This window comes from Acipenser ruthenus, chromosome 20, assembly GCF_902713425.1.
Source record: "Acipenser ruthenus chromosome 20, fAciRut3.2 maternal haplotype, whole genome shotgun sequence".
In the NCBI taxonomy this organism is placed as follows: Eukaryota; Metazoa; Chordata; class Actinopteri; order Acipenseriformes; family Acipenseridae; genus Acipenser; species Acipenser ruthenus.
Window position 1 is genome coordinate 22,421,433 of NC_081208.1, and position 14,880 is coordinate 22,436,312.

A 14,880-nucleotide genomic window follows, 5' to 3' on the forward strand; every position below is an offset into this window, starting at 1 on the left:
TGCGTCATGGAACAAGATAATAATTCACGTCACAATTTGCTGCGCCTTTAAAGTAAATGCACACGCGCTCTTGCTGTGGGGCGTCAGATTTCTACTCACGTGCTTCAATCAGTCCCGCAAAGCCGGAAGAGAGGCCTAAATTTGTGTTTTGACAAGGTGCTATACAGTGGAGTCTTTTATTCTCTTAATACCTTCTTACACGACTTGTATCTGAAATTATGGACGGTAAGAGCATGTACCAATTATTATGCGAGAATAGACGGGCATATTTTCATTTGTACTGACGTGTTTTGTTCACAAAAAATAAAAATATCCCTAACAACACTTATTTATAGTGACTGTTTACTTCCTGGTGTGAGATATATATTGACAGCTACGGTAAAACATCAGGCAACAGTAATTGAAGTATATATATATATAGAGAGAGAGAGAGAGAGAGAGAGAGAGAGAGAGAGAGAGAGAGAGAGGTCAGTTTGGAATTTATACATGTAAAATTGGTTTTTATTTAAAAAGCATTGTTAGAAAAAAACGCTTATTTTTACGCTTAAACGTTCGCATATGACGAGGTTTGTACGGTATATTATTAAGATATTATTAAGATATTTCCAATACAGCTGATGAAAACTTTTTTTTTTTAAATGTAAATGTAAATGTCAAAACCGTTTAAAATCATTAGGTCACCCAGACGTGGTTATTTCATTCAAGAAAGTGATTTCAAGAGTTTAGGAAAGAATTAAAGACAATTACGTCTCCAGGAAATAATTCAGTCACCTCCAGGTATTTGAAACATCACTGCCCTGCAAAGTGTAATGTCTTTATTTACATAGGGGTAATTTATTTACCAGGCCACTTTATTAGAACTTCCACTCAAAGCCTGTTGTGTTGCCACCATCAGCTTCCCATCCAACAGCACCCCTTCAAAGAAATTACAGCTTAATAGTGCAGTAAACATACGGTGGGATGCATTACATTCCCATCCAGGAATTGCGTAATTGTGCCAGGAAGCTGATACTTCTGGATGCATAACACGATAGTTGCTGGGCTCTGGGTTCATCCCACAGATGCTCAATTGATATTGATTGTGTAGGATATGGTAAGCTTGGGAGTTGTGGTTCATATTCCTTAAACTTTTCACACCGTTTGTTTTGGCACAGTCAAATAATTAGTATCCTCTCAAAACATACTTCACCATCATCGTAAAACTGAATAATTGCAGAATGAATTGGTCTGCCTCATTGCTCGGATATGTACGATATTGACTTTTCTTCCAAAATGAATAACTTGTCCAAAAACCATTTGGTCACATGCAAAAACTTAAGCAGGTTAGACATGTGACATGAGACAACTCATGGCAAAGAGCTCCCCCCCCCCCCCCCCCCCCCCAAACTCCCTTCAATGAATTTTAAACCGAGTAAACCCGCACCATTGAAGGAAGATGTCAATTTGTACTTCTTTTTACAGTGATGCCCTACTGTTGCAATTACAGATTGATCCAACAACTAGTTGGAAACATACCATCATAGCTTTTTAGACACACTTAAGTCTTTACCGCTGTCCATTTGTAAAACAACTGTCTGTCAGATTACAGCTCAAGGGCTTGTATAGTCTAAAGCCCCTTTCACACTGGCACTCTTACCCAGGTTCTGGCTACTTGTGTGAAACCATGTACCTGGGTCATACCCGGGTTGCAGTGATCCACCTCAGGATGTGGGTCGACACACTTTGACTCGGGTTTGCGAACAGCCACACCAACGTGAAGGTTTCACTTCTGTAAGGAACATTTCTGTTTATTCTGTTTAGCCGTGTTTTTGTTGATTGAGACACGCCATGAGCCTGATTGCACCAGGGATGGAGAAACATTTGCTCTAATCAACATCTGGGCCGACAGTTCAATCCAGAGAAGCTTGGATGGAAGCGTCTGTAACAAGCTGCTTCCAGGGCATTGATACGCGCGTTGTGTATTTGCTTCTGTCACTCAAATCGACCCTGCTTCAAAATCGGTGTGGTATTGCTTAGCTGACCCACATGACACCAGGTCCCAATCTGGGTAGGTTCTGACCTAGGTGAGCATGCCAGTGTGAAAGGGGCTTTAGACTACATGACTAGCTGTACAATGAAGCCAATAAAGTATTATTATTTGATAAACTGACACTACTTTCCCCATTCCTTTTTTTTTTCATTGCATGACGTGAGTACAGTTCTGATGAAGTTCTTATTAAAAATGGTAATTCTGTGTTCATAGAATGTTCATCCTCATTCCGCTGTATTGTTTACTAATCATGTCAAGGGAAGGTTCTCTGTAGTGTGGCATTTAATACCCATCTCTTCAGACTTTGAGTGTTTTGTAATGATGTTTTCTCTGTTCTTTACAGATACGTTATTTCAGCTGAAGGTGAGTACCGAAACAATTGTAATTCATATAAAAAAGGATAAATCAAATAAATTAATCTTTAAACTGTTATTTTTTTAATTCCCATATTACAATTGACCCACAAATGAAGTTTTTCTGTGAGCGAAGATTGAATGTTTGGAAATTTGCATCCAGTATTTCAATTGCTAATATCTTACAAACCGGTTCACGTGAAACTTTTATATATACGCATTTGACCAAGATGGCAGTCATATTGGGGTCATGTGACCCTAAATATTTGAAATATTGGCTTTATCCTAGGTACACAACTGTATTTGGTGAATCTCCTAGGTCAAGTTTGATTGTGGGTATTATACAAGAAAACCCTTTTGTGTCAGTAATTTTACAAAGTCTCATATCTGACAAACCATTTGAGGCGGTAAATCCTGCAGCTATATGTTAATGACTATGACATTAACCTCTGACCTAATATGGCTTCCACATTGAGGTAATGTGACTCTTTTTAGGTTTCTGCTTTATAAAGAAAGACGACACACTTTTTGAGCTACTGTCTTCATTTTTGGTACACAATGTATTTTTATTAATTAAAAAAATAATATTTTGTCTACTTGACTAGGTTTTGTATGATTGAACTGAAAATCAATGATGCAAATATCTTTCCTGTTTATATATTTTAATGACAACTGATAACAGGCTCAGTATGCAAGATGAAGCATCTGTTGTTAAGCTTCTGTCTGTCAAATTGAATTTAATGTAATCTGACCTGTGTGTAGTCACTGAAATCGGTCAATGGGAAATGATGCAGCCTGGAGCTGCAAAAGCACTGGGGGTGGGAAGTGAAACAGACTGAGCTTATGGAAAGATTAAAATAGTAGATGAGGTTACATACTGTAGCATGTGCTGTACAGATTTTATTGTACTCCATAACGCAATTATGTTAAAACTGATTGAGAATCTGAACACTGTCATCGTAGCCTGCATTTAATATTTGTAATGCGTTTTTAACTTTCTCCTAAATACAAACAATGTATATTTTACGTGACGTACACATTGTAATATTAGATTAGTAAAATAGAAGTTACCACATCATCAGAATGACTGGAACACAGAACCTGTATAATGATAATGATGTGGTCAAGTACCTGCATCACATTAGAGCTAAATCAAAAGAGTAACCATTAAAGGGATACTTTTTATATATTTTTAATTCTGTATTCAGTTCCTAACCAGTTTATTCCTATTAATATCTATTCTGTATGATTCTCTATTTTTGTTTCTACTTTAAATAGTAATTTGCCATGCTTGCTAAATATTCCTGAAAAAATCACTTCCGAAAAAGCTGATGAAAAATAATAGCATTCCATTGGCCCTAGGGGTTCATCTAACTTTTTACATATACTAGAAACTGTTTCCCAGAATTTGAAACAACATCTTGAATCCTTTGTATTGCTCGAGAGGGTGCACAGCACATTTGTCAGTTTGGTGCATCAGCTGTGGTAACTTGAAAATGCAAATCTACTGTAATATTGATTTTAAACAACCTAAATTTTAAAATAAGTTATTTCAACCAAAACATGCCAAAATATTTGACACCTGCTGGCACCACTGCCCTAACAATCTGCCAGTTCGAAAGCCAGAATTCATACCATGTAAATTGAATACATTACTATCTTTTTTTTTTTTTTTTTAAGTTAATTTTCCAAAATGAAAGCCTCTGCGCTGAACGTTATGGGTGTGTCCGATAGACCATGTTGAGCCCCTTTCTTGGCTTACATAAAAGTGGTTTAGCTACTACGAATTTCACTGATTTAATTATGTAATTGTATTAAGGGGTTGTAGGAATAACAAGATAATTATAGGTAGAATTAGCCAAGAGGAGTTAGGAGGTCAGTTTTTTTACAACCTATTTTTCTGTTTACATCATCGGGGGTAGGAAATGTGAAGGTACCAAGCTGTTTAAGCTTTTACATTGACACACATTGCCCAGGATTAATATAATTTGCTTTAGTGATGCTTTCAACTTTTGTCCAGTGCTGTACTTTACCATGGTCAATTGAAGCTGATGTTATACAATTTAGATGTTTAACAGCTCTGTTTGTGCCGAGTCAGTGCTGTATCAGGTTGAATTAAAGCAGACCGAACTGCGGTAATGGCTGACACTTATTGCACGCGTTAGATTTGGGAATTGAAAGATAAAGATTACAGAACCAGCAAGAAATAGAGGAGCTCTTAAGTTATTTGTTTGAAACTTAACATCAATAGGTTTTTAGTTGGATAAGACTCAAAGGTTTATCACTAGCAGCAGTGAGCAGGTTGTCATGAAGCTGCTGATACAGTGTTTTGACAGCTATAATGGCAAGGAGCTCTTTTACATCAGACAAGTCAGCCAGGACCATCAGAAATATTATTTTTGCCAGTGCAATAAAAACAATTCATGCTGCTTATCTGTATGAGATGTGCTAGCAGAAGCAGCACATCTCATACAGCTGTTATGATAGCTATGACTAGAGAAGCAACCAGTGTACTAATCGGAAGCTGCTTATTTCCTCGTATGCTTCATGAACCCTGTAGTTACCGCTTACAGCAGATGTCTTAAAGGGATATGTATATATTGGTGGTGTCCATACTTATCTATGTCACACTTACTTTTACATTGTGAATCACAGATCCAATTGTGATGAAACTTGGTGAGGACATTCTTTAGCCCAAGTTATTGAGAGAATCTGGGGATTTATATATATATATATATATATATATATATATATATATATATATATATATATATATATATATATATATATATTAGTATTCTACACCTAATTATTGCATGTACAGTAGATCAATTAAATCATTGTAAAATTAAAATTGTTTTAACAATACATTCACAAAACCAAACTGTTTGATTTGACTGTTTATAGCTGTAGGAAAAATGAATTTCAGGCTCCCACTTCTGTTCTTTAGTTTACGGCAAAGCAGCTGGAGAAGCTGGCAAAGAAAGCAGAGAAGGACTCCAGAACTGAACAAGCCAAAGTGAAAAAGGTTTGTGCAGCGCATGGGGTGGGGAACAGTGGTTTCAATACCTTGAAGAAATAAAAATGCTTTGTGCACTTTGGGAAGGAAGGCTGGCTGGTAAGTAAACAAAATGAGCTGAATACGCTGTATTAAACAAAGTAAACAAAATAGGTTAGCCAAGAGGTAGAAAAGCAGCTGGTTGGGTAAGTGATTTGGCATCGTTTGCTGTTAGCGTTGTTAGGGTGAAAAATAAGCTTTGCAGACACTCAAGGATCAAGGTGAAATTGAACCCTTTGATCCCCTGCCTTCCAGTCTGGAGAGCAACAGGGGCTGCATCGTGTAAGCATTGAGAGCCAATAGGGGATTGATTGCAGTCTGCAGACCAGGAGCAGAAAACAAAACCTGTCTGACAAATCGACAGACTGGCATTTAGTTGGCTCACTACCCCTGTTTCATTGACGTATTTGAGTATGCAATATAGTTTTGTACTGATTAGAGGAGAAACCTCAAAATGGAACGAGGTAACCAGTGGAGTACCACAGGGATCAGTATTAGGTGCCCTGCTATTCCTAATCTACATTAATGACTTCGATTCTGGTATAGTAAGCAAACTTGTTAAATTTGCAGACAACACAAAAATAGGCGGAGTGGCAAACACCGTTGCAGCTGCAAAGGTCATTCAAAATGATCTAGACAGCATTCAGAACTGGGCAGACACATGGCAAATGACATTTAATAGAGAAAAGTGTAAGGTACTGCACGCAGGCAATAACAATTTGCATTATAAATACCATATGGGAGATACAGAAATTGAAGAAGGAATCTATGAAAAAGATCTAGGAGTTTATGTTGATTCAGAAATGTCTTCATCTAGACAATGTGGGGAAGCTATAAAAAAGGCCAACAATATGCTTGGATATATAGTGAAAAGTGTTGAGTTTAAATCAAGGGTAGTAATGTTAAAACTTTACAATGCTTTAGTAAGACCTCATCTAGAATATTGTGTCCAGTTCTGGTCACCTCGCTACAAAAAGGATATTGCTGCTCTAGAAAGAGTGCAAAGAAGAGCAACCAGAATTATTCCGGGTTTAAAAGGCATGTCATATGCAGACAGGCTAAAAGAATCGAATCTATTCAGTCTTGAACAAAGAAGACTATGCGGCGATCTGATTCAAGCATTCAAAATTCTAAAAGGTGTTGACAATGTCGACCTAAAAAAAGAAACAAGGACCAGGGGTCACAAATGGAGATTAGATAAAAGGGCATTCAGAACAGAAAATAGGAGGCACTTTTTTACACAGAGAATTGTGGGAGTCTGGAACCAACTCCACAGTTATGTTCTTGAAGCTGACACCCTGGGATACTTCAAAAAACTTTCTTATGTTCTTATAACTGAAGCAGAAAATTAAACTAAGTGAATTTAAACAACAATAAAAAAATGTTTTAAACCGGTACCAAGTTTCCTTTTAAATTATTGGTTTTATAGACCAGATTATAAATATGCGTTTTATGATTATAGTAGGGCGACAGAAGGGTGGCATATCATTTTATTAAACCAGAGATACCAGCATATACTTTTTTTTTATCTATCACACATGGAAGGGAAATTCAAAGCTTATAAAACCAAGATTACTCATTTGGACTGTGAAAAGTGTAATATATGTGTAGTAGATATATTACAAGTTAAGGTTTAGAACACTCAAGGGCAAAGTTCAAATGTCTATTTAAAGCAAAACTACCAAGTTACTTCTAAAGAATATATATATATATATATGTGTTATTGTCATTAAGGGGAAGGTATCTTTGTAAGTCTATTGTTTTGCGCTTTTTTTGAGATAAGAAGTAGTGTTTTTAAAGGTGTGGTTTTTGTAAACCAGTAGAATTTAACCACAGCTTTTGGTTTTGTGTTTCACTGTGCTGAGTGAATGGCATTCTGTTCTCTTCCCCATATCAGGCTCTTCAGCAGAAGAATGTGGAGTGTGCCAGGGTCTATGCAGAGAATGCCATCAGGAAGAAGAATGAAGGGGTGAACTGGCTGAGAATGGCATCTCGAGTGGATGCGGTGGCGTCAAAAGTTCAGACAGCAGTAACAATGAAGGGGGTGAGCTGCTGTTTTATATATAGGAATACATTGGGTAGATTTTTTTTGTAATTTGTAAACCATCATAACATTTGTAATTTAATTTAGGGAATGCTTTAGTAGATGTGGATTTTGCCTGTTTTTGTACTGCTCAAAATAAGATACAGAGACCTTTTTGGTTACAAGATGACGCTCCATCTTTTTTCCTGACTGCTGATCCCTGAACACAAAAAACACCAATACATTTTTTACATTTATATGAAGTCTTGATACCGCAATTGCTCCAAATTGCACTGTGCTTTAGGGGTGCTTTGTTTTTGATAAATATTTTGATCCAACTGAGAGTTGCTTAAGAAGACATAAATTGTACAAGATGGAAATAAAACAGGCCAATTATAATAAGTTTGGCAAATTAATTTGTTACTTTCTTTGTTCACAACTGGGACTTTGGAGTTCAGTTTATATATTTCACACAGGTATTTACTTTTTCAGAGTGTACACAGAATTTGGCTAAATGCAGCATGATTGATCCATTTCTTTTCAATGTGACCTGTTAATGACATGACGTTTTAGGGTTATTTTAGAGTAAAGCCATGCTCCTCGTGTGTACGCTTATAGGTCATGGGCATACAAAAACACATCCCTAATAATGTTTAGTTTGGAGCACAAGTGAAAAACCCAGCTGTTAATCCATATGCTAGAAAAAACAAGAATTGAGTGAGACTTCCCTGCAGTTCTCTGACCTTGTAACACTCTCTTCCTCTGTACTGTTCAGATACCATGCTGACTGAGGATGCAAATTTAACATTTACAAATGGTTACGTATCAAGGTTTTGCTCATAAAACTTTGGAGTGTATTAAACTTATATAGTACATCCTCGCTATAACGAACCTGTTGGGGTCCAAGCCTTTTGTTCATTCTATCGAGGGGTTCATTATAGCGAAAGGACAATAAAAAAGAATGACAAACTGTTGGAGTAAGTTAATGAGATGAGATTGTGAATGAAAGTAGAATTTCATGCACCTGTTTGTCTCATGTATGCAGTATTCTACCTTTGCTTTATCTTATTTGTTAATGAATTAAAATGCAGTACAAAAAGCAAAAATCCAGAATTGAAGCTGAACTTTTACAAATCAATGTGACATGAATCGTTTCAAAGTGCACCAAATCTTAATCCAACATGCAAGAATCACAAACTGAGCTTTTATTCCAAATCAGCCCGACATGAAAAGTTAATCAGATCCTCAAGTTTGTTGTTGTTGTTTTTCTGTAATCAATTTTCCTTTGCTGCATGGTTGCTGAACACGCAAAAAACAGAGTGCTTTTTGACAACCTATATTCATGACAGAGATATGCCTGCGTTACTCTTTTTTTTTTTTTTTTCAAACGATCAATAGTTTCCAGCTTTGTTGCAAAATAAAATGATTTTCGTTTCGGAGGCGTAGTTACACAATGCACGCTTTTTACTAAAACAAAAGAGTTGACTTAACTGCGGAGGTGGCATCCCATGCATACAGACTGGGATGTTGACAGTGTGTGTTTATATTATCTTTTTTTGTTGTTTTTATTTGGGGTCCAGGGGCCAGGTTCGTTATAGCCGAAGGTTCGTTATAATGAAGGCTGTTATAACGAGGGTGTACTGTATATTATTATATTTTGGAAATGTTATCTCCCTAACATTATGTCCCATAAATATATATGCGTAGACTACAAGGAATGCATCACAGAGGGCCCTCTGATTTAATTATATTTTTCATTGTTTTAGGTTACAAAAAATATGGCTCAAGTTACAAAAGCACTGGACAAAGCCCTGGGCTCAATGGATCTCCAGAAGGTGTCGGCTGTTATGGACAAGTTTGAAACGCAAGTCCAAAATCTGGACGTTCACACCTCGGTATGCAGTCTAACTGTTTTCTGTAGTATTGAATTTCTCTTTTATTTTATTTTATTTTATGTATTTATTACATTCTATTAAAATAGAAAAACTCTAGCTGGAACTCTTTTAAAGCAAGTGAAAAGCATTTTTCTCAGAAAAGGAATTAAATAATGTAACTGATAACCTGGCTGGAAAGTATTCAAATCAATAATGTGACTGCTCCTTATTGCAACTTATTGCTAGTTTCATGTATAATTGTTTTATTCCTTGGAATATTTTCCTTTACCATTGCATTTGAGTTTTATTACAATTCAAATCTGTTCAGTTGTTGCACCTCTTGCTGGCCTTACACTTCCAACTACTGTGACCTGAAGTAACCGACCACCAAAGGAGGCTGAACATTTGTGGATGCTTAAGACAAGGTGCTTCTTGGCATTAACTGTAGGGAATACAAATAACTGGCTGGTAAGAGCAGGTGACCATAAACTAGAGTTGAACTGTAGAGGATTTGAATTGAAGGATTTAGGACTGATAACTCAAGAAACAGATATGTGCACCTCAATAGCTGGTGGTCCTCTATTCATGTAAAAAGGCACAGAGAGTAGTTTTAATTTGGACAGATCCTTTTTTTGTGATCCTCTAGAATCAAACAAGTTATTTGTCTACTGGGACAAGAACTTGATTTGAACCCACATCCCAAGATCAGAAGTATATTTAGGCCAGTCTGACTGGCTTTGTTTGCAGGATACTGAATTCCAGGGTTTTCTGGTAACATTTAATTTTCTATTAAAAAATTATGTGCATCACCAATTTTCCCATAAATTGGTGAGCTGTAGGGGCCTGAAGCAAGGAAGTGGAACATCTGTGTTGATCCAAACCCCTCTGTTAAAGGCCATTGTTATTTCACTCTTGAAAATATAGGTAGGTTAAAAAGATAATACCCAGGGCTTTATTTCCTAACATTAGCATAACTGCCTTATCAAAGTAGTTATTTACCTGCCACAGCTCAGAGTTCAGTTCTTGTGTTACAGGTTGTAATAGGACCCCCTGACACCATATGGTTTCCTAATGGCTGCAGGTGAAGGCATATTACTTGTATTTTCAGACCGACTGTGTTGTAGAAGTATACAGAATTATTTTACTTGAGTCAAAGTTAAATAAAGTTGGGGGGGTCAGCTTTACTATTGAAAAGAATTACTGGGTTACACCTCTTTTAGGTGGAACCCCACCCCTGTGGGATGTAACCTACCCAGTATATTACAGTATATGAATGTCTGTAACGGGGATCAGAAAACTACATCTCCACTGATGCCAGCTCAAAAACGAACATTTCTGATGCCATGAGAGCTCAGACATCCCATCTCTATTGCCATGGCAGCTCAGACAACATCATGAGACCAAGACGGGGCTCAGAACACCATCAACTGAGGCTTGCATGTTAGATCACTGATGTGTCACATTTGATTTGCTTTGAAATTGAACCTTACATTGGTAAACTAAAAATAATAAATGCACGTCTATTTTGTTCAGGTCATGGAGGATTCAATGAATTCGGCCACCACCCTGACCACACCCCAGGAGCAGGTGGACAGCCTCATCATACAGATCGCAGAGGAGAGCGGCCTGGAGGTCATGGACCAGCTGAACGAACTGCCAGCTGGAGCAACTTCACTGGGAGAGAGCTCGGTCCGTGCCCAGGATAAGGAGGACCAGCTCTCGAGGAGGTATCTGTTAGAAACTCCATTTGTTCAGTAGTCATGTCCTTACCAGAGCAGAATGGCACAGTTGCCTGCATTCATTTTTGTGTTCAAAAAGGCAACTTGGTACGGGTACAAAACTCTTCCAATAGTGGACATAAGAAATACCTTGGAACAAATGTGGTATTTCATGCATCCAGTAGGGGCAGAGTTGCCTGTTAGAAATGATATGAAGAGCTCTGTTGAGGCAACAGGGGTGTTTTTTAATTTAGGTTTTAAAAAGTCACCAAGATGGAATCACCCATACCAAGTTTCCCTTTAAGCCCAGCTTTACTGAGCCGCATTACTGTTACTGCAAACCTTGGCTCTAGAAACTGAATTAGAATGCAGGATCCAATTGGAGAATTTAGTGGCGTAATCATGTGATTAATACTTTTTTTGTGCGTGGTTATGTGCTTTATTCATTGTGGTAATTATAAACCATTTCCACTTGTGACGTATAATGACCAAACAAGCTCACCTGCCATTGAATGCAGTAATTATTATATTTTTCTTCAGAAATACTGTAGGTCACCCATCACCTATAGTGATATTTATTTTAAATAACAAATACTGAAGAAATGTGGATATAAATAATGGCACATTAATAATTATATATTTTTTCTTTCAGGTTGGCTGCCTTACGACATTAAAAAGTGCTTTGTTTAGAAGAGAAAACAGCCATTGTTGCTTTAAAGGGCTGTCTTTAGGACAGTAGATTATGAGCTCCATGTATTATAATCAACTGTATGTATAAGCACTCTGGCTTCCTATTATTGATCTTCCCTATAGTACCTGTTTCATTTTATTTATAGCTGATCTCACTAAGGTTGAAAGGATGCTGCTGAACATCAGGCAGCCTGGAAACAGCTTGACAGTCCAGTGTATGGTTTGTTATGCTGTTCTCTGGGTTGGGTGTTATAGGACACTGTGCAACCTTGTTGGTTTGTCTCTAAATGCTCTATGTATGCTGGACTGATTTCATATAATGTAACCCAAAAACACTACTGCATATATGAAAACTGCTACATGAATATTGTTTGCAGCTGAAGAGTAAACTAAAATGCATTTAGTATGACTCAATAAGAAATAACACCTTTTTAATTGTACAGTTTTATAAACAGTAAAATGACTGTTGGACCACATGGAATATCTGTACATTTTTATTTTTTATTGATCAGTCTTAGCCAGTCAGAAATTAAGTAATGGACAGTTAGTGATGTACAGTATGGGTGCAGCCAACAGAACTTGGAATATACAGGTGTGCTTTATGATTAGTTTGCATGTATATGAACCATGAAACTTTTGCCTCTTAACCGTCAGGTTCTTTTTCACTGGGCTGTCTTCAGGTTGATAACAAGCTCCATGTAACTTGCATAAAAACAGAAGCTAGTGAAAACTAACACGCCTAGTTCGTAACATGGAAGTGGTCTTCATGAAGTTAAAGTTACTTTTTTTCTGTATACAGTAACAGTTGACTGAAATAATTTGAAAAACCCTTTCAATTCTGCTTTCAATTCTCATTTAGTTACAGTAGTGTTAGTTATTATAACCCCCACTCTGCAAACAATCTATATAGTAAAATGATTAAACAATATTATATTTTACAGATACTTAAAATGTAGATTCTTTATTTAATATTGCCATACACAAATACAGGTGCTTGCTGAGGAGCTCAACAGTTCTGTTGCCAGAATGCCTCTCGCTACAGTAATGATACATAGGAGATTACAGGCGTATTTGCATGGTTTAGCTGACTAATAATAAAATGTAGACCTCTGACAAGCCTTTAATATAATATATAATACCTGTCACATATGAAACAAGGTACACTGTGGTGTATTTGGGAATTATTTTAGGGTTATGTGGGATCTTAGCAGACATGATTTGGATCAAAAAAGATTTTCTTTCTGTAATTTTACAGTTGTGATTAATATCTTTGTCTGCTTATGCTTTTAAATTGTTATTTTTGCTGTGGTCCAACTCGGTTTACTGTTGTTCAAAGATATAGAAAGACCGTACATTTTTTGATTTTGTATTTTGAAATAAACGCTGTTCATTCTATTTAAAGCTGTTTTTGTGTTTCATTATTTGGTTGTGTACTGCTTTATAGGGATTGGTGTACTTTTTTCAAACGATTTTGGTAAACAGGAGAAATGCAGTCTGTCATCATTAAGAAAGCTGTCCTTTTACATTTTATTTATATTTTACATTTAATAGTAAAGCACAAGCTATTTAATGAATATCTGTTGGAGTCAGTAAACAACTAAGCATTTCAGTATTAGCCAGTGAGCTTGTGCATTATTTCCCAGCATACCCCCTAAATAATGACCGGAACTCTGATAGAGGGCCATATTCACAAAACCTTTTCCTGTTTACAAATGTTACACATTGGACTTGGCTTTGACATTTGATTTCATGGCAGGCAACTAGCAAGGCCATGCTGACAGCGCAGCTGTCTACAGATGAACATGATTGTGAACCTTCATAAAACCAGTCTATATCTGTTTGTTAAACCTGTGATATCGGAGGGCAATAGTGTTAAAGCACCAACTATTTTTGGTCATGTGACACTTGCCATTTGGGTTGCAAATTTCAATCTAAGGGTTTCATATTTATCAAATAAATTTTAATTGTAGACTTTTTCTCTCTGTTTGGACCTTTTTTCAATTCTTCATTCAAATATTTCAGTGATGGTTTCTCAAGGTTGTCAAGCATTTGTTCAAAAACTGTAACATCATCAGAATGTATTTAATTTGAAAACCTGGAATGGCCATATATTGTCGTTAACAAGACAATTCCGAGAATGCTTGAAATGACATGACTCTATCAAAATAACTTTTTATTTCTATTTCAAGATAGGAGCAAAGGGGTGCAATGTATAATGTATACATCCAGCTCCAAGTAGCACCAACAATAACGTGACATCCTGCAACAGAACAGATTGTGTTCCACTGCATTGAAACAAAGTCACTTGTTAGTGTCTCAGAGTGCATTGAAGGGAGTGATTAAGGGTTCTTTTTTGTATGTTTGTTGAAGAAACATTGTAATCAGAAAGTTGTTCTATAAAAAAAAAATGGTAATATAGAAAGCCAAGTAGTCTGCTGTTCAAATTGCATTGTGGTAACTGAATGTAATATGTATATAAAAGTACAGCATAATTAATGTATGTATTATACATTATTGTTTTAACTTGAATGTGATTTAGTTCTCCCCCACTTCTCTTCTCCCATGATTTTAACAACTACTTTTGTTCTTTTCTACTCAACATAAGTTTCAAATTATGGAAGTTATAGCCTAAGGGTGATGCATTTGCTGAACTAAAAACACCTTGGTCCAAACTGCCATTGATTTAGCAGACAACATGAAGGATAAGAGTGTAATATTATCTATCCATCGAATAGTGTGCTGACACACTGGTTTAAAAATAAACACATTATTCCATTCTGTTTCTAATGGTGAGCACAATTCAAGGCATTTAAAACACAGTCGTCTGGTTTCACAGGCCCTGATTAAAACTAATCTTGTATAGCCTAATGTTACACCAGGAAACATAGTGTTATGAAAGCCAAATCCATAACAAATTACTTAAACTATGATGTATTGGTGTATATTACAAAGCAAAAAAATCGAAAAAAACAAAATATAAAGGTTGTGCATACATAAACTTGTTTCTTTAATGTTCTGTTAGACATCGTAGGATGAACGATGAAGGTGGTTGATGGCATTTATAAACACGTATAACATGACCCCAGGAACTTTAAAGATATATGAGTTTCAAATAAGTGTAAAATTGAAGATTTG

At 36.4% G+C, this 14,880-nt stretch overlaps 2 protein-coding genes across 2 annotated transcripts in view; one reads left to right on the forward strand and one right to left on the reverse strand.

Moving 5' to 3' along the window:
• The window catches only part of LOC117425075 (cyclin-dependent kinase 10-like), a 44,047-nt gene that overhangs the window by 11,376 nt on the left and 17,791 nt on the right, over positions 1 to 14,880 (reverse strand). The gene's annotated exons all lie outside the window — the stretch shown is intronic.
• chmp1a (charged multivesicular body protein 1A) lies at positions 59 to 13,140 on the forward strand. Its single transcript, XM_034041739.3, has 7 exons — positions 59 to 225; positions 2,373 to 2,392; positions 5,333 to 5,410; positions 7,338 to 7,484; positions 9,230 to 9,358; positions 10,871 to 11,064; positions 11,708 to 13,140. Exons 1-7 carry the CDS (start codon positions 219 to 221, stop codon positions 11,727 to 11,729), a joined length of 597 nt encoding a protein of 198 aa, XP_033897630.1. The 5' UTR covers positions 59 to 218; the 3' UTR covers positions 11,730 to 13,140.